Genomic DNA, 18,456 nt, shown 5'->3' on the forward strand with positions numbered 1-18,456 from the left:
GTCGGATCTGAAAATCTACTAAATTCAGATATTTGACATAGCGGTTACCTTCAATAAGTGGTCGCGTAACTTGTCCCGAAACCCATCCGGCGTCTGTAAAATATTCCCACTTAGAAGGACTTGGTGACCAAACCTTCACGGAACATAGAGGCGAGGGAACTGGTGACGACCTTACGGAAGGCGATCGCAAGAAGCCCTTTGCCGTTTCTTGGCGAACGATGTGCCTAGCAACCACATTGTCGACAATTTCCTCTCTATATGTACGCCAGTCACTTTGCTGAAGATATGCTTGGCATAAAGTGCTGTCTCGGGGATAATTAGTAGTTAACATTTTGAGTTTCTCAAGAGTTGAATCGTCCAAATATTTGGAGAAGACGTCTTTCGCTACTTTAATGATCTCGCAGCCACCGCTTACCAAAATAAATTTTCGTTCTCTAGGTTTGTTCTCTTTCGGAGGGTGTCGCTTCACTTTGCTGTTAGATTCATCTGCCTTTGATGAGGGTAAGCAATTTTCTTCTTGCTCTAGTAAAGACCATGCACCCTGATATGAAAGAAAGAAAAGTAATCTTCAAAAATAGCACGCATGCCCATGACGACACGGCAGCCATGTTTGTGTCCCCGACTTTGAATCTATCCTTATGCAAATGATCCCTTTTGTTTTGGTTGAAAAAGATGGCCTCCTATCAATGCAAGTGAGTAAATAGGCTCTTTAGAACAACAGACTTACATATTTGCATAACGTATAAATAAACAATAGTCTTCATTTAGCGCTTAGATATTTGTTCGCGGACGTTATCTGTTCCGAGAAGGGAACAGTTTTCCGAGAGCGAAGCTCGAGGAAAACTGTGACTATTCTCGAAGACACTGAATGTTTTCTCTCTAATGCACCGATTGAAAGTTCAACATGCCCACTGACGCAGCTAATTGGCCACTTTCAGGTTGCGTGGGAGTCTGGGTCGAGAGTCTTATTGAATTGCATTGTGGGACTGTTTTGGGGACGAGCCACTGTTTATGCAGTCGTTTACTCTGCAAGGCAGAATTTTATACACCTTATTCCAAAATGGTCGCTATTTAGATATTCGTTTGTTTTTATTCAAAATAGACCTTGATGCCTCGTTCAAGGCAAAACATTCTTTTGAATTTTCAGCTCAAGAACGAGGCATCAAGGGCTAATTTGAATAAAAACAAAAGAATATTTAAATGACGGCCATTTTGGAGTAAGGTCTATGACTCTAAATATCATCTAGACAACGTTAAAACCAAGTCAATGCAGCAGTTTCCCGTGTGATATCTGGGGGCAATGCAGGGAGGTTTGCAGGGGCATTGCTTGAGTCACTTTAGCTTGAGTCACCTTGTTGCTTTCTCGCTTGCTTTTGGTCTCTGGAAAACTGGGTTCTTCATTTGCTTCGTCGCCCATTTTCTACTTCGTATTTCTTCGCTTATAGAGAGTTTATGCCACCGAAACGCACAACTCGCAACAGTTTGAGCGCTTATTCAGTTTGACATGGCCACCAACCCAGAAAACTCAAACTTGGATCTTTCTCCAGTCAGGCTCCCGGCAGGCTCAGCTAGTATTGCGCCTGGTTCATCATCAGGCCTTCGTTTATTTTTGGAATCATTAAACGCTTCCATCGTCAACACAATTCGCCCGCTCCTTGACTCAGGACCGGCCTCAATGATCAGACCGCAGCTTCCTCCTCTCCGGCCGCTATGCCTTCGTCTACGACCAGTTTTTCCTTTCCAGGTCCCAGTTTGCCAGTGGCTTCTTCCGTTGCACAATTACCAGCTTCTCCTGGCGCAGGTAGGCATATATTGGTTCCTTCCTTTGCTAATACGTTCGCCTCGCCAACAATGTCATCGCTCAGCTTGCCCGCGAGCTCGCTCACACCGCCATGAGCTTCATCCTTTTTGCTCAGATCATCTTTCCAACCCTTCATGCCGTCCTTTCAGCAGCCATTCATTGGTGGGCCCGGAATCTCGCCGGTTCCATACAAAATAGTTTCGCAGATCGTCGCTGGAAAGTTTATCGATGTCGCCGAACTTCTCTCAGTTAACGTGAGGGAAAGCGAGTCGGAGCCTCAGCTTCTTTTCGATGGTAGAGTTGTCTTAACATCTTCCACTAAGCGTCCCAAGCGCAAAATCGAAGATATCATCGCTTGGTCGGAAGCCTTTTCCATTTTTTTCTTTGATCCTTGCTACTCACTTCCCTTCCAGATGGCGCGATTTAACTCTATATATGAAGCTTTTGATCTTACGCACGAACCGCCAATTCCAAGGCAACGCCTGGTTGGCTTATGATAAAGCGTTTTGCGAACATGCAGCTGCTGCCCGACTCACGGTTTGATCCAGTATCAATGTTCAGTTGTTTAATTTTCATGCTGCTGGCTCAAGCCTTCGACGTTCCGTCACGGAGCCAAGTGAGAGTTCCTCTGCGGTTGTTTGCAAGTCTTGGAACAATAGCTTTTGCGTGGCGCCCTCCAGTACGTGCCGCTTCGCGCATCTATGCTGTTCTTCCAACCATCGGGCCTCAGATTCCCCTCAGCGCAAGCCGAGACCAATCAAATCCCCAAGCTCCGATAGCAAGAAGCGAAAACGAAATTTATGCCACCTCTATAATTCCGTTCTGCTTGTGTGTTATTTGATATTATGGACGATTATTTGCCTCTTGACTTTGCTTTTCGATGCCGGAAAGGTGTTTGCTAGAGTTGATATACAGTGACTGTTTTGCCTTTGGGTTTTCGTTCGTCCTTTTGTTTTCACCTTATCCATGTGATTCATTAAGCATTTGCATTTTGGAGTGTTCTCCTTTCCATACCCTTGTCCATTAATTCGGGATAGCGTTTGTTCTTTCATTGATATAAGGGACATGACGTTTCAGTTTTGCTTTCTTGTACTATGTTACCGTACCTATTATCTTGAGTATCGCGTTACCTTTCCTAGTTTAGGGTAGAGCAATTATTATTTTATTAAAGGTTCGTTTTCCCTCTCCCTTTCCCTTGCAGTTTCTGTGAGCTTGCCTCCAGTGTCCCGGGTTTCTCCCCTTAATGTTAGCCGGTTCGGCTCGAGCTTCAGCACCATCTTGACCAGGCCTTGGTGTCTATTGTCCTTCAGGGTCTTTCACAAGGTTTTCGCTTAGGCTTACCCTGGTAACTCCCTACGTTCTTCAAAAAAAAAACCAAGGCATCCGCTTACCAGAATCCTGAAATCATTGATGCATATTTATCAAACGAAGTTGCTTTGGGACGCGTAGCTGGTCCATTTCTTTTCCCTCCAATTTGTAATTTACAGTTAAATAGCTTTGGAGTCAAAGGGCCTACCTAATAAGTGGCGTCTTATTTTGAACATGTCATCTCCTATTGCTGCTAGTGTTAATGAGGGAATCAACCCCTAGGATTTTCCCTCTTCAGTACATACAAGTTTATGTCATCATTAAGATGGTCTGCAAATTTTGTAAAGGGGCCCTGATGGCCAAGTTTGACATCGAGTCTGCCTATAACCACATTGCTGTTCACCCCTGCATGCGACCGCTACCTTCTTGGCATGAAATGGCGTTCATGGTATTATGTGGATTTAGCCCTCCCATTAAGTTTGCGGCCCGCCCCATATATCTTCAACTCCGTAGCCGATCTGGTCGAGTGGATTCTTGACCTTTTACAGTACCTCGATGATTACATCACAGCTGGCCATCCCAACTCTCCCCTGTGTGAACAACATTTGTCCGTTGCTTCTTCAGTTTGTACGGGTCTTGGCTTACCTCTTCACCCTGCATGGAAGGTGGGTCCTACCACTTGCACGGTTACTCTGGGCATCGAACTTGACTCTATCGACCAATTGGCCCGTTTGCCGACTGACAAAATGGATTCTCTCCTTAAGCTTCTCCATCATTGGGCTTCGTATCGGTGGTGCACCAAAAGACAGCTCCAATCCTTTATCGGCCATCTTCACCCCGCTGCTAAAGTGGTTTGGCCTGGTCGTGCCTTTATACGCCGCATGATAAATCTGCTCCGACATTTCCGCCGAGATGACCATTCCATACGTGTTTAAGAAAGATCTGCAGTGGTGGCTCCAGTACTTGGCTTCCTGGAACGGTGTTTACTTTTGGCTTTACCCTGGCCTTTCTCCCACAGTCAATTTGGAGATGTCCAGTGATGCCTCTGGGTCTTTGGGGTTTGGCGCAGTCTTCGGCTCACACTTGTTTGGCAAATTGCCTTCAGTACTTCAGTCCTTGTCTATTGCGTACAAAAAACTCTTTTCCATAGTTGTCTCCGCTCATGTATGGGGTTCCTCCTGGTTTAGACAAGTTGTGCTTTTCCGTTGTGACAATGAATCTGTGGTGTACATTTTAAACTCTCGTACTTCTACAGCCCCTGATGTTATGCATCTCCTCCGCTCACTAAGCATATTTTCATTTTTACTGCCCAACACGTTGCTGGTTCTGACAACAAGATCCCCGATGCCTTGTCTCGTTTTAATTGGCAGGCCTTTCGTCATCTGGCTCCGCATGCCGATCACCATCCTACAGTCATCCCGCCTCACTTGTGGGAGATGTTAACTTACTATGCCCAGAACAGGACTGCCTTGCCTTGATGGCCCAGTGTTTGGTGCTGCAATTGTTGCTGCTCGTGCTGACATTCCTGAACATCTTATTCAGGCCACGGGGCGTTGGAATAGCGATGCCTATAAACTGTACATTAGAAGTCCTGCAGAGGCTCTGGCTCAAGCGACCTCCTTGCTGTCACAATGACTATGGCTTTTGGTAAGTTCTCTCTGTCAGTTTTGCTATCTTGTGTGCTTCAGCTTGCGCAGCACTCTATGTGATCTGATATCCGGCTTATATAATCATCGTGCCTCAGCCGACAAAAAAAGGAGTTGCTGCCCCATAGGTCTGCCAGTTAATCTTATTTGTCTGGTGACTGGCTTTCGTAGTCATTCTTTCCATCAAGCAGTGGGTAAGTATTGCATTTTGTTGCATTTGCCTGTGGCGCTGCATGATGACCATGCCACCAACCCTACCGTTGAGCAGGTTTGCCTTTCAGTATTTGCTGTTGCATGCTGCATATTGCCTGTGGTATTGCTGATAGTGCTACTGAAGATGTTGGCCATTTTGGGCTTGCCTTGCCCTTTGCATACTGCATGTAGCAGTCAGTGCGTCTGCCTTGTCAGGCTTGGCCTGCTGCTTTGAGTGCTTGGAGTGTTTTTTGGCGGTTAGGATGGGCACATGGCCTCCAGTCCACAGACCCTCTTCTTTCCAAGCACCTGCTTGCTTGGTGGATACCCTTGGGAGGTGGACTGTGGCTCGGTTGCCATGGTGACCTCTTGCTGCTGAGGAGAGTGTTTCTCCTCTTTTGCTACCTTTACGGCACCTACACTCCAGTATTTTGGCGTAGTGTTTTAAAGTACGATAACAATTAACTCGATCCGGTTAAATATTTATAACTTACTTTATTAGAAAGCAAACATCGTATGTACCACGATCTCACTGACCTTTTGATCAAATCTTTTGGTTTCCCGGTCAGTTGCGATCCATCGTTTTAAAATTGCCATTGTACATTATTCTGGTGGTTTAGGAAGTCATCTCCTGGCATATCGCTTTCTTGCAACTTGAGTTCTTGCTCCACTCACGCAATGATGAAAATGCGTTCCCCAAAGCATTCCACAATAAAATTTAACAAGGCTATCGACCCTGTCTACCACACAACTTCATAGTGACCAATAGGTCGAGTTCGATATAACAATATTCAGGCATGGCTACGAGGCTTTATGGTCAAATTTCACGGCTCAGTTGTGTTTTCTGTCTCACAAGTCTCAAGATTTCTAAACAAAACAATACGCAAATTTAACCATGAATTCTCGTAGCCATGTGTGAATATTGATATTATATTGAAAGTGGCCTATTGTACGGTGGAGTACAGTCGTCCTTCGTCGCTTACCGCTATCCCGAGGGACGCCCTTCGGGAAGGTAGCGAATGACGAAAACCGGTCAAACCTTAGCTGCTATTGCAATCAAATTGCAGGAAGCGAGCGGGTGCAATGGAAAGGGGAAAAAGAGTTGTGACTACCAGAGAAAAACCAGTTTCGCTTTTACAGACTATTAGCCCTATATCGTCTGTCACATGATTCCAGAATCACCATGGATGTTTCAAAATGTGATTGGGATTAGAAACCGATGATTTCACAGCCTCCCTTCAAATTGATAATAATTAAGAGGGTACAAGTAAACACTACTTACAAAGCACTGTCCATGTCGTAGCCTGTCTACCGCCATGAAGACTCCGACGCCGACATTGTCTCCCGTTCTCTCCTCGACCAATCCTTCATCAACGTCCTTCTCTGTTTCTTTGTCAACAAATAGATCATTGTAGGCCATTGCCCAGCGAAGAGAAGCGTTCTGTTCCTGTCTTCCTTCATCGTCAAAGCTCACGTGACATTTCATTGGGTTACGCATAAAAATATCCGGTTGCAGTATTCCTTTGATCGAAACTTGGTTGTCCTGGCATCTCGCCGATATTTCGTTGGTCTGGTGGACACGCTTGGATGATTCCGCAGATTTTGGTTTTGTTTGCGCATGCGGCATTGTTTTATCAGAGCCTGTGGTCGATTTCGTTTCTGAACTCTCTAATATAAATGGGAATCCTCGAGTTACAATTGACCTTAAAGAGACTTCCTCTGTGTTCAAACGATAAGTAGATGATGCATCCTCCCATATTTTGTCCGTTCTATATTTTATGGCGTGCTTGATGTAATTCTTACGTTTGCTAAGCTCTAACAGTCTTAGAACATCACATTGCCCCTTTACAAAAACAAAGGAGAAGAAGTATTAATTTTATGAAAAACCAATACAGGAATGAGATCTTTGACAATTGAAAAAGATGCTAATAAAATTAGCCAGTTTACTAGTTACCCGAACAATATCAAACGACTATTTCATCTGAGAAAAGTCAACTGACAATTTACGATCGAGGCTCAAACAAACTTATTGTCCCGTAAATTCATTTTTCATAAGAACCTATTTTATAAGAATGTTAAGGCTTAGATCAACCCAAATTTTACCAACATGCGTAGAAGAGGGCCAGGATGGGGGTGCTGCTGGAATCTCAGCTACCAGCTAAATTTTTGGCCATTTCTCAGGTAACAGTTAAAAACACATCACCAATCCTCAGCTATCAGTTGAAAAACATATCGTTTCTCAGCTAAAAGTTAAAATTCTGGCCGAATCACAGCTATCAGTTAACCCCATCCATACCGTCTTAGAACATACACAAGCAGAGAACGTCTTTATTTTGCTCAGTTCTTGTTTTGTTTTTGTAAGTAGTATAAATAGAGGTAAGAAATGTAAAACTGTAGTCTAACAGAACAATTCACTCAAATACATCTGGACGTTTTTTAACATTTAACAATGTTGTTTTCTTATTATTCCGCTATTACGCCATTTTACCATATTTGGTCAAGAGAACGCGCAAAACATGAGTCCGTGATACACTGTAGTGTCCCGGTTTGCCCCGGTGGTTTAGAACAGAGCAAATACGGAAGGAACGAGAGTTTTACATGGAAAGAAATTGTTTTCAACACGATGCAAAGCTTGAGAATTTAGCTTGTCATCGCTTGTCACTCGTCATTTCGTTTATCCTGTCAAATAAGGGACATCTGCCTGGCTTTTTGTGCTATTTGCATCGTTCGCACGCGCCCTGAAGGACAGATGATGCATTTTTTTACACTCTTACCAAATAAAATTGAAGCAAAATAACACCTTTTTTGCAGTACAATAATAAATCTCTTATTCGATAGTTTAACATGTAATGTTCGCGGATATTTTCCTCATTGCTCGTATTTTTCCTCGTCCTTGGGGGGCTCGGAAAAATACTACGCACAATCCCCGCGTATTATATGTTAAACCAATAGGTGGTTTTCGCGTGACGTGATCGCCGCCATGTTGGTGGACGAAAACAAAAGATCTCTCATGAGCTCCTTTTGTTCTTCTACCAGCAATTGTACATTGCAGCGTTGTTATCTCTGTCTCTGGAGATTGGTTGCAAACCCCCCGTACGATACATTTATTGCATGATACACTAAAGAACAACTCAGTTTGTAGTCGAACTTAGTATACCACACAACTTTAAGAACGGGATACTGAGAATGTTTTCAGGCTCAAATCGCAAAAAAATAAGAACGTCTGAGTCTCCAAATTAGACGTTCTTATAAAAATAGAGTGTATGTAGATATAACTGCTGACGGATTTAGTACATTACTTTAAGCGGAACGGACTCACTCAGTGAGGATTTTAGATCTGGAGTACATCAAAACTCTTTTCTGCAATTAACGTGACGCAGAGACGGAAATAGGTAATGAATAGTGTTTTTACCTTTGTATATATATGATAGTTTGTTTGTTTTTCGGGGATATTATCTCTTGTGGAAGCTACTCCGTAAATCCGAGGCCTTAAATAAAAGTGAGGTATGTATCATATATCCACAACAAATACTACGTATATAAGTCGTATAGTATATAGGCCATTTCGGAATTGCGCAGGGAACTGGGGCGAGTTTCAAATTTGAACCAATCGATAAATTGACACCATCACATGAAAGATAACGTTGAGGTTGGTCATCTGTCCACGATTGATGCTTTTAGGTCGAACAGAGACGAAGTTACGGACTTTTAAAACCATATGAACTCTTAAAATTATTTTACGATTTGTGTAATCTTCATAAAAATAGGCAAACAAAGTGATTTTCACCGCACCTGTTTTCAAATAGTAGGTTCATGACAGGATTTTCCAGTTGTCCCAAATCTGATAATTTTGTAAAAGAGTTTATATGGTTTGGGGGACGCGGCCTAAAAATTAGAGACGCTTGTATCGATTTTTAAGTATGTTTTTAAGTCCGTAACTTGGTCTCTGTTCGACCAAAAACCATCAAACATAGATGGCCAATCGCAACGTTATCTTTCATGAGATGGTGTCAATTTATCGATTGGCTCAAATTTGAAACTCGCCCCTGTAATGGCGTGACTGTATACCACCATATATGTAAAGTAATGTAGGCATGGTATGTAAGAGTGCTATATAATGTGTAGAGTCGGCCCGAACGGAGATCGTTCGGGCGACGTTAACATTGTAAACACTCGACATTAAAGCCCCATTTCCCCACGCCATTCCGAAATGGCCTATAGAATCTTTGCCTGACATGCACATTTACCTTGATGATAAACACTATCCAATGAAAATCGGAGGAATCGCGAACAATTACTTCATCACTGTTGTAATCCTGCAATCTGCTTTCCACGGCAACTTTATTGATAACATCTTCCGGCCACGTGCTAAACAATTGGTGTTCCCTGAAAGTATCAAGTATTTTTATGAATTTGTCGTCGCTTAGCCAAACTCACGGTACAATTTAAGTCAAGACATGCATTCGCAGATTTGGCTTGGAATTTGACAGCTGAAGTTAGGTTGACAGTAAGTAGTGAAACGCAAAGATGTAGACCGACATAGCAAAAGTTGAAAAACTTATAGTGGATTTGCCAACCAATGCACGCAGGAGACTTCTTACTTGAAAAATTCCGTCCGTCTTTGGGCATCCGCCTTGAAACACTCATTAATCCTAGCGGAGAAGAAATCCTCTTTATCTACGGACAATAACTCGGTTTTTTCCAAGCAAACCACAGTTGCGGCTCTCTTAAGGTTCCGGATGAAGGCTAGCTCCTGCGAAAAATAAAAACACTATGTGGTTCAGTAGTGTCGTCGAAACCGATTTATTTAACAAGAGTAAATGAACGTAAAGAGAAACCGCATAGTTTGCACGCTGACTGTATTGATTTATGGCGTAATTTCAAACATTTTTCGCCTTGTAATATCAAATTCAAACTGTAACGTGCTTTTCCTGTCAAATCTGCTATTGGTTCTTTCTTGGCACCAGTTGATACTGACGCGAAAATAAAATCATATTAAGGTGGCTCAAACAAGTGACGCTCTTATTCGAAGTATCGGCACCACAACGTTGTATCATGTATTAGCAATATTGTGGTACCAAATGAAACACGAATTATTGCTGAACAAGACACAGTCATTATTGTGACGTAATATGTCACCGTTGCAACAGGCAAGCCCTGTAAAAACATTTGGTTTTATCAACGGAGTTGATACTTTAAATTGGCCACCGTGCAGAGATTCTAAAAGCCCTTATTTTGTCCTTAGTTGCTTATATCTCAAAAACGAACTCGGTGACCCCCATTTTTTATTTCTGAAAAGTAATCAGAAGGGCAAGATGAAACTCTCTGCAAAGTTTAAAAAATCTGTCTAGTGGATTCAGAGCCACCTTAATTTTGTGATTTTTTTAAGGTGGCTCTGAATTCGCTAGACAGAATTTTTTAAACTTTGCCGAAAGTCTCATCGTGGCCTTCTAATCACTTTTCAGCAATAAAAAAGGGGGGTCACCAAGTTCGTTTTTGAGATTATGAGCAACTAAATCCAAAATATAGGGTTTTTTTGCTGGGCTTTTCCGTTGCCAAAATAACTTATTACATCACAATAAATGATGATCACATCTTGTTTGGAAATAATCGGTGTTTCATACGGTACCAGAACATTGCTGTTAAGTGATACAGTGTTGTAGCGTCATTCGATCTAAAGAGAGTGTCTTCTAAGTGTCGAAACCGCTCGGCCCTTCCGAGCCTCCTTAAACAATTTTTCCACGATCGCGCGTTGGATATGAGGTAGTAAATTGCCAACGAGGCGCGTGGCACCGAGTTGGCTATAACCAGTCTTGTATAAATACACAGGTGATTATACAAAATCGCGCGCTCTCATTGGCTCGCCATCTCAGATTATCAGCCGATAATCTCCTCGACGGACAAAATGGCTGCCAGTAGTCGTTTTGCCACTGTAATTGAAGATGATTTCGCGTTGAAATGTTTTTTTTTTCTCTTTTTTGAAATAATCACCTGTGTATTTATACTAAAACAATTATTCGCCTCAGGCTCAGTGATTATCGGTGAATGTTAATATGAATATTAATGTTGTTAATTATATCCAACAAGCGGGAGTGGAATAATTGTTTTGCTAAATTTTCATCGAATTCTGAACATGTCAGATGTTTTCGCTTCCCCTCACAAATTTTTCAGCGACCGGGTACTGTCGGAAATTAATTGCTAAATACCTACCCCAAAGTAGTCTCCTCTCTTGAGTACAGAATTTTCTGTTGGTTTAGCAAATGCGCTGTGTTCGTCATCGTCTACGGTGACGCAAACCGAACCACTGAAGATGAAGTAAAATCGCATTGCCACGTGGCCTTTCCGTATAACTACTCTCCGTCGACCAAAGCTGTGTGAGATAAAACGTGAATCACAACGAAATCAAACTTACTCGCTTTTGTTCCTTATTCATTTGTAGTCCACTCCCAGCTGATCTAATAAAAACCCTAAAATACGGGACGTTAATTTAGCGAGGAAACTTTCTTTAGTTCTGGTGCATGCTCAAACTTAACTTAGGTTATTTTTACATTTAGCGGGGCTGTTGCAGCAAACATCCCAAAGTGTATAGAGCGAGTTTCAATCGAGTGTGGTAAAACCAAAACCAAAGCAATTACTTTAGCCAACCAAAAGGACGGGAACGATCGAGTAAACCAATCAAAACTGGAAGTAATTACACGTAGCCGGCAAAAAGGGCGGGAAAATGTGCACGGGCGAGCCACGTTTGGTTTTGGTTTCACTCTGTTTCACTTCTGATTGGTTGAAAAAATTGCGCGAGAACTTTAAACCAATCACTGAGTGAAGTAATGCAAAACCAAACTAATTTGCAATTTGCTAATTATTTTTGATACTCAATTGAAAACCGCTCTATAGCTTTGTTGTACAAGAATAAGGGAAATGATGCAATAAATAATTCATAAACGTTACACAAGTTTGGTTACAAAATGCCGTAGCCAAGTCAAAGAGGTGATATTGGATTGATTCAATACCCTAGTGTACACACAGAAGAATTTCAATGATGACGAGAAAAGACTTGTTAGCTTTTACCAGTGATTTCACGTGGAACTACTTACCAGTCATATCTAATTGCTTTACAAAGAGCTTCTTGTGTCTTGAAACAGTAACGGCGAAAACCCTTTAATTGTTTCATGATTTGCACAATGGAGTGAACCTCTTGCGGTGTCCTGGACTCGGGATCTTTGTTGGTGATTTCTTTGGCCCAACGTGGCATAAGGAACTGTGAAAGAAAAATTGCTTCATAGCTCAGTTTGGTAGAGCATTGCACCCGCATCGTAGAGGTCACGCTTTCGTATCCCACTGAAGCTACCTGAAAATTTCAGTTGTCTGTAAAAGACAATTGCTTAGAATTTTAAGAAACAACACAACGTGTTTTACTGAAAAACATGATTCAACAGAATCTTCTGTCACCTTCAGTTTGAATTACAGTTGTAAAAAACGTTGTGTTGTTTCCTAAATTGTAACATGTCTGCTACTATCCAGACCTTTTGACAATTGATTAAATTGAGATAAGCGAGAGGATGGATCACTTCTTCCTTTCGTAGTAAATTATCTTTAAAGTAACAGCTTATCACTACCAAAGTTAGCATAAATATATGAATAGTTTTGGATATTATAAAGTTTACCTTTGAAAATATGTAGTGTAACATACCAAAGAGAGTTGGTTCGCCTTGTTTAATTATCACCGCTGTATGCATCTTAATTGTTATCAAGCTCCGATGGCTGAGGAACAAGAATTTCTATGACACGTGCAATCTATTTTTAAACTTAAAACAAGTTTAGAAGAAGGAAGAAAAAAGAAAGAAAGGCAGAAGGTGGTTATAATTCCGTGTTCAAGTACTAAATGATATTGGCAAGTAATATTTAGAGACATATCGTGTAAAGAATTTTAGGCGGACTTTTTAGTGTACATGAACACGGAATTATAAGCCAGAGGGTGGAACCCAGATCGCTAGCTTTTCGGATACCAACTAGACCAAGCCAACAAGCTTCTACACTACAAGGCGTCCGCTCAGTTATCTTTTCTTGTTACTCTATGGTCGCCAGTTTTATATCCAGTTACTGGCATGCTCGTTGGAACATGTCACTTGTTTAAAGATTATACCATCAGATAGTGTAATTCTCAGGAAATGTTTAACGTCCTTTTGAGCATTAGAAAAAAAGGGTAAACTATTATTTATTTGTTTAATTAACTATTTTTTTGTATAAGAGGTAGGACTACCCAGGCCATTCGCTCCAGCCTTTCTTTGCGCACTAATTTATGATTTCAGAGACTAAAGTAGTCGAGGTATGAGTTAAACCTAAATTTCTGACTTTTTCGCGATAATCTGGGTCAGTTTAACCATGCTGTGTAAAATATATTCGTTAAGAAGGAAGCTGTAGCTTTGGGAAAATTAAGTTGCTCTTAACTTTGCTATAATTTGAAATAAAAGAAGGCAAAGGTGGAAAAAGTGGCTGGAACAGGAAATTTGTAAAAAGGACAGTTTTAAAATTAATACCTCATGATGGGATTTGTAAAACTCTGGATCAAACATTAAACCCTCCACAGTTCCTTTCGCTTCAGCGGACTTCAAGCTTAGCGCGGCATCAGAAGTGACTTCGTTGTGCTGACCTCTCTGGACTGCATAGTAAACAATACTTTTAAATGCTGCATTACAAGTCTGGATCTGTAAAATATCATAGAGACTGCTCTGAGCGGCAAAAATTAGAACAGGAAATAGCACGAATGCAATTTTAACAACACTTTATCGACTCAAAAACTACGCTCCCTTTAACAATCACTACATCCACTAAAAAACTCAGCCCTGGTCCTAGAGGTTTTACTTGAGCCGCGAGAGAGCCGCGAGAGAGCCGCGAAGACGAGTCCCGAAACGGCGAGAAAAGAAAAACCTCTGGTTACCTTAGACTTGACTCTCACTTTCATGTACACGCCAGGGTCAGGATCTGACCCTCAGTCTCGGATTGGTTGATATTTTTACGAACACGCAAATCAATATGATTGGTTCGTTTGATTGGTAATATACCGAGAAGACGCGTGATTGCTAAGTTGTCATTGGTCCCTTTTCTGATTATCAATTTGACGCGTTTGACACCTGGCGTCTGCATGAAACTGAGATTTAAGTCCAAGGTAACCAGCGGTTTTTCTTTTCTCGTCGCTTCGCGACTGGTCTTCGCCAATCGCTCGTTCGCTCGGGGCTCAAGAAAAACCTCTGAGACCAGGGTATCAAAAACTATGCCCCCTTTAACAATCCCTACATCCACTCAAAACCTATTTCCCTTTTTACCCCATTGACGGACTCCTCGGGGTGAGATTTTACTCTGTCTAACGCCAGACAATTTTACTCGTCAATGGGTTCAAACGATGTTTTAAAAAAACTCTCAACGAAATACTCATCTAGTTTGCGAACTTTCAAAAGTCAGAGCATTCATTAGGCGAGTTCATACAGCGGATCCAAGTAGGCCTTAAGTGCAACGGAAGCTCGCGCCAACTTGGAGACTCACTTGACGTCGTATGACCTTATCTTGGTTTTTGATCTTCTCAAGTACGCATTCGAGAGGGATTAAACTACACTTGAGATCGTACTTCGGCTTCCCTGAAGATACCTCATTTCTAAGGTTACAGATTAAGGTACTTCAACCAAAATAAACTCCGTTCCTGACAATCATTCATTATAAATCCGCCTGTTGATTTCAAAGTGTATTATTGAGATTTTTCGTTAATTATATATTCAAGAAAATTTTCTACATATATTCGTTTTCTTAAACTGCACTCAGATATGAAATTTTCATTCACCTATGAAAACACTTTCATCCAGGTTGAATTATTCTTAGTTGCACGATCGTTCGTTACATATTTTTTTGGATTTTGTACGTCGTTTTCATAATTAATGACTTAGTTTCTATCGGCAATTTTTGTTTTGAGTAGTTGGCGCTTGGTTGCCATAGCAACTTGTTTAAGGTTCTATAGAGCACAATTTGCGGTAAAATCAAGTTCTCTTACTGATTAAGTGTATTATAAAGCTGATATTCATAAAATATCTGTAACTGAGATCTCGTTTAGTAGTTTACAAAGGGAAGAGCCGCAAGTGTCAACGTGTATTAAATTTGGCTGGCATACTCGCTAAAACGTAAACTTAGGAAACCATGACTCTATTCGTAACACGAAGGAAGTTTTACTTACCAATTTTACAGCGCGTTTGAAGCGTTCTAAAGGCTGAGAAAATAAGAAAGGACAAATATATTACACCACAATAAAGCCAGTCGTTCAGTTAATTGGATTTTGCAAAATAAAACATTCTAGGCTCTTTTGAACTAATTTTAAGATCGTTCCCTTGTCCTGTATTCCCGCATCGTCAAGCCTGGTTCCAGTCATATTCAACCTTCGATTTTTCTTAGGATTCTTTGCAAGTGGCTTACACTTTGATCGCCGTCTTTCCTGCGATGATTTGACACCAGTAGGGGTCCTTAGAAATATTGGCACTTTCAAGGTGTGAACGATTTAGTGCATTTAGAAGACGCACTTTCCAAGATAGTTTCTCTTTAGTTTCAGTGAAGATAGTTTGTTTTTAGTCAGAGTGTTGCTATCCTATGGAGCAATCTTCCTAAGGCATTACCTACGGTAAGTTCTTTAGGTCTCTTAAAGAGAAATATTCATAGATGGTTTTCTGAACAGTACTCCCACACGGCAAATGTGTAAACTACTTGTTCAGAAATTTTGTAAATTTTCTATGTAAGATTGATATTTTTAACAGTGTATAAATAAAGTTTTCATTCATTCATTCTTGGCGCGAAGCGTTGATACGAGGTGCGTCATTTCCCTAAGACGAACTACAAGACGCATAAACAAAGAAGGCCTTCAAATGTTTGCCCTAAATCGCGCGTATCGTCCAGGCCACAGTTGTTCGAGGACTGGATAGCGCTATCCACTGGATAAATCACTATCCACTGGATAACTCAATTGATTTTGCTAGTGTTTATCCGCTGGTGGTGATTTATCCGGTAGATGGCGTTATCCACCTTTTGGACAACCAAGGCCAGAACTGATAATGGATCCCTCTGGCCGAATCATTCAAAAAGTAGTGACGCATGATCAATGTTCGAGGTCGTGTTTTCGTACACGCACGTCATCTAATCATGAAACATCGATTATTTACAACCTCAGTCTGTTCCCCTGAACTATGACATTCATTAAACAAACCTGGAGTTTCTTTTGCTTTGCCTTGCAAAGGTCCACCTGTTACATAAGAGAAAAAAACCCGGTAAGAGTGTTATACCCACATAATAGCCCAACTAGAGTGCAGCGAAAAGTAAGAAAGAGATATTAACAGCTCAAACTATAGATCTATTTTGCATGAAAAGTGGAAATTCAAAAACAAGACAATCATTTGCTTGAAAAAAATGGAGCATTTAGCACAACTGGTGCCTTGATCGTGACACTGGGTTAAAAATTGACACTAGCTACAGCTACAAAATGCGGATTTCCCTTGCAGTTGGCATGCATCAGATCACTGCCTATGTTTTATAACTAAAAGGAATTGCAACTAATTTTCGGGCAATTATTGTGAATTAGGTGATAAATACTTAAGTGCAAAAGTCAACAAATTAATCTGTTGTATCCGGACAGGATCACGTCATAAATGTCATATTTACATTTTTTTTCTCATCGTCTGTCGTTAAATGAAGCGTCTTGATTTGACTTGATCCGCAAAGAAGTTTTAATTATTTGGGAGGTTAGTGCTATTTGTATATTCAAATATAACTGGACTGAAATAACGATAACTAATTAAGTAAAAAGTTAAGAAATAATAATTTGACGGAAATTCCGTATTTTCCCTTTAAGAAGTCCTTTTGTAGCATTCAGTCGAATCTTTGCCCCTCGTGTTTTGTCGCTGCAATATACCGCGTCCGTTACATGGTATGGCACGTTAGAGATTTATTGGTCTTTGTTGTAAGCCAAGATCAACAATTACTTGACCAATCTTCAAAGGTCTTCAAACCGATGAGTTCTGTCTTTAACTTTTGTTTTCCTTGACCTTAGAGTCAACTGCATTGAAAACAATTGAGCATATTGTCATCCAATTTATTTGGTGTGGCAAAATACGTGTTTGACTTTATATGCCAAGCTGAGAAAACAAAGGCCGACTTTCGGTTAAGAAGACCGACCTCGGTCAATAAGTTATTTTTTTAAGGCCAATTATTTGTCACGCTACCGGCCTGAAATCTGTTTTAAAATTTCTCTAAGACTATTTATTGTAATTTGAATAGTTCACCACGCGTTACAGTTATCGTCCCTTCACACTAGAGAAAACTATATTTTTTAAAGTCAATTAAAAAAAAGTTCCCTAAACTGTGAACGAGGAAACTTTGAAACTTTCGGTCAATCTGCTTTCCTCGCCACGACCAAACGGTGTTGTTATTGTTTTTGGATTCTTATGCTTAGAAACGCGTCCCATTATACATCGTTACTGCATTTCAAAGTCAATTCAAAGTTCACCTGCTTCTTCTCGTATTCCTTCAGCCATCTCTTAGGCAGATTTGTTTTCATATCCCATGGCTCATCTTTGTGATGACCCCGATTTGACTGGTGTGTGCTGCTAAAGTTGTACGACGGTCGGTGATCGCGATTTTCAAACGAAGATGTAGCTCTCTTTTCGATGCTAATAGTGTTCCTCCTTGCAATTGATGGCCCGGTGACAACCGACTTGTTTCGTAGTCTCTTCAATAGTTTTGAAATTTGCTCGCTGGACGACGAGAAACCTGCTCCACTTTGTAGCATTTGGCGTTTTTTGCTTGATCGTTGATAAAAGACGTAAGAAACATCAATGCTTGCACCTCGCACCTGTCTTGGCCGTGCCTCAGTAGTTTTCTGATGTTCCATGTTAATCAAGGCTTTTTGTTCTTCTCTCATGGACCATAACTCAAGTGTTCAGTATGCCTTTTTCACGTGCCTTCACTATTTGTCTTCCGGTTTGAAACAATGGAAAATGTTACACGCAAATTTTTTCGAATTGTTTGCGTCACGCGATTTTAAATCTACATTGTAGCTTTGTCTCTACGCAACGCAGACAAAAGCGCGTGCATTGAATTCATTTAAAAACCGTGGCAAGCTCGATCAGTTTAAATAATGACCTTTAATCAGTTTTGTGTGTTTAACTGTTGCTCAGTGGATGCGACAAGATCATCCAAAACGTAATAATTGCCACTATAGACGAGTGGCCACTTCACCCCCGGGACATTGCTTCGCCAGGAAGTTAAAAGGAAAAATAAAAAGGAAAAACCAAAGACATTAATTAAAATAAAACCGTAACGCCAAATAATAATGAATTGTCTATCCTTTCCTTACAATCTTTTTAAACATTTCAGGTGCAAAACTTTGCTTGTGACGGTACAATTCAACCTGCTCACAACGAGTCTGAAACTTTGAACACTTTAGTTGTTGATTTCAACATTAGTTTTCCTTTTGGTTCTGTAGAT

At 40.9% G+C, this 18,456-nt stretch overlaps 1 protein-coding gene across 3 annotated transcripts in view; it reads right to left on the reverse strand.

Annotated features, from left to right (window-relative positions):
* LOC138042862 (cyclic nucleotide-binding domain-containing protein 2-like) overlaps positions 1 to 17,923 on the reverse strand; it is a 27,920-nt gene extending 9,997 nt beyond the window's left edge. For 2 of the 3 annotated variants that reach the window (XM_068889083.1, XM_068888939.1), the window contains exons 1-10: positions 17,477 to 17,923; positions 16,181 to 16,216; positions 15,164 to 15,196; positions 13,482 to 13,649; positions 12,039 to 12,202; positions 11,158 to 11,317; positions 9,549 to 9,700; positions 9,195 to 9,333; positions 6,230 to 6,790; positions 49 to 541 (exon numbers count right to left, since the gene is read on the reverse strand). In XM_068889083.1, coding sequence (XP_068745184.1) covers positions 49 to 541; positions 6,230 to 6,790; positions 9,195 to 9,333; positions 9,549 to 9,700; positions 11,158 to 11,317; positions 12,039 to 12,202; positions 13,482 to 13,649; positions 15,164 to 15,196; positions 16,181 to 16,216; positions 17,477 to 17,890 — 2,320 coding nt within the window. In that variant the 5' untranslated portion in view covers positions 17,891 to 17,923. Of the gene's footprint in view, positions 1 to 48; positions 542 to 6,229; positions 6,791 to 9,194; positions 9,334 to 9,548; positions 9,701 to 11,157; positions 11,318 to 11,359; positions 11,415 to 12,038; positions 12,203 to 13,481; positions 13,650 to 15,163; positions 15,197 to 16,180; positions 16,217 to 17,476 lie in introns of all 3 variants that reach the window. The other variant, XM_068889008.1, reaches the window with a different exon arrangement.
* Positions 17,924 to 18,456: the final 533 nt, after the last annotated feature.

The sequence above is a fragment of the Montipora capricornis genome, chromosome 1, assembly GCF_036669925.1.
Source record: "Montipora capricornis isolate CH-2021 chromosome 1, ASM3666992v2, whole genome shotgun sequence".
In the NCBI taxonomy this organism is placed as follows: Eukaryota; Metazoa; Cnidaria; class Anthozoa; order Scleractinia; family Acroporidae; genus Montipora; species Montipora capricornis.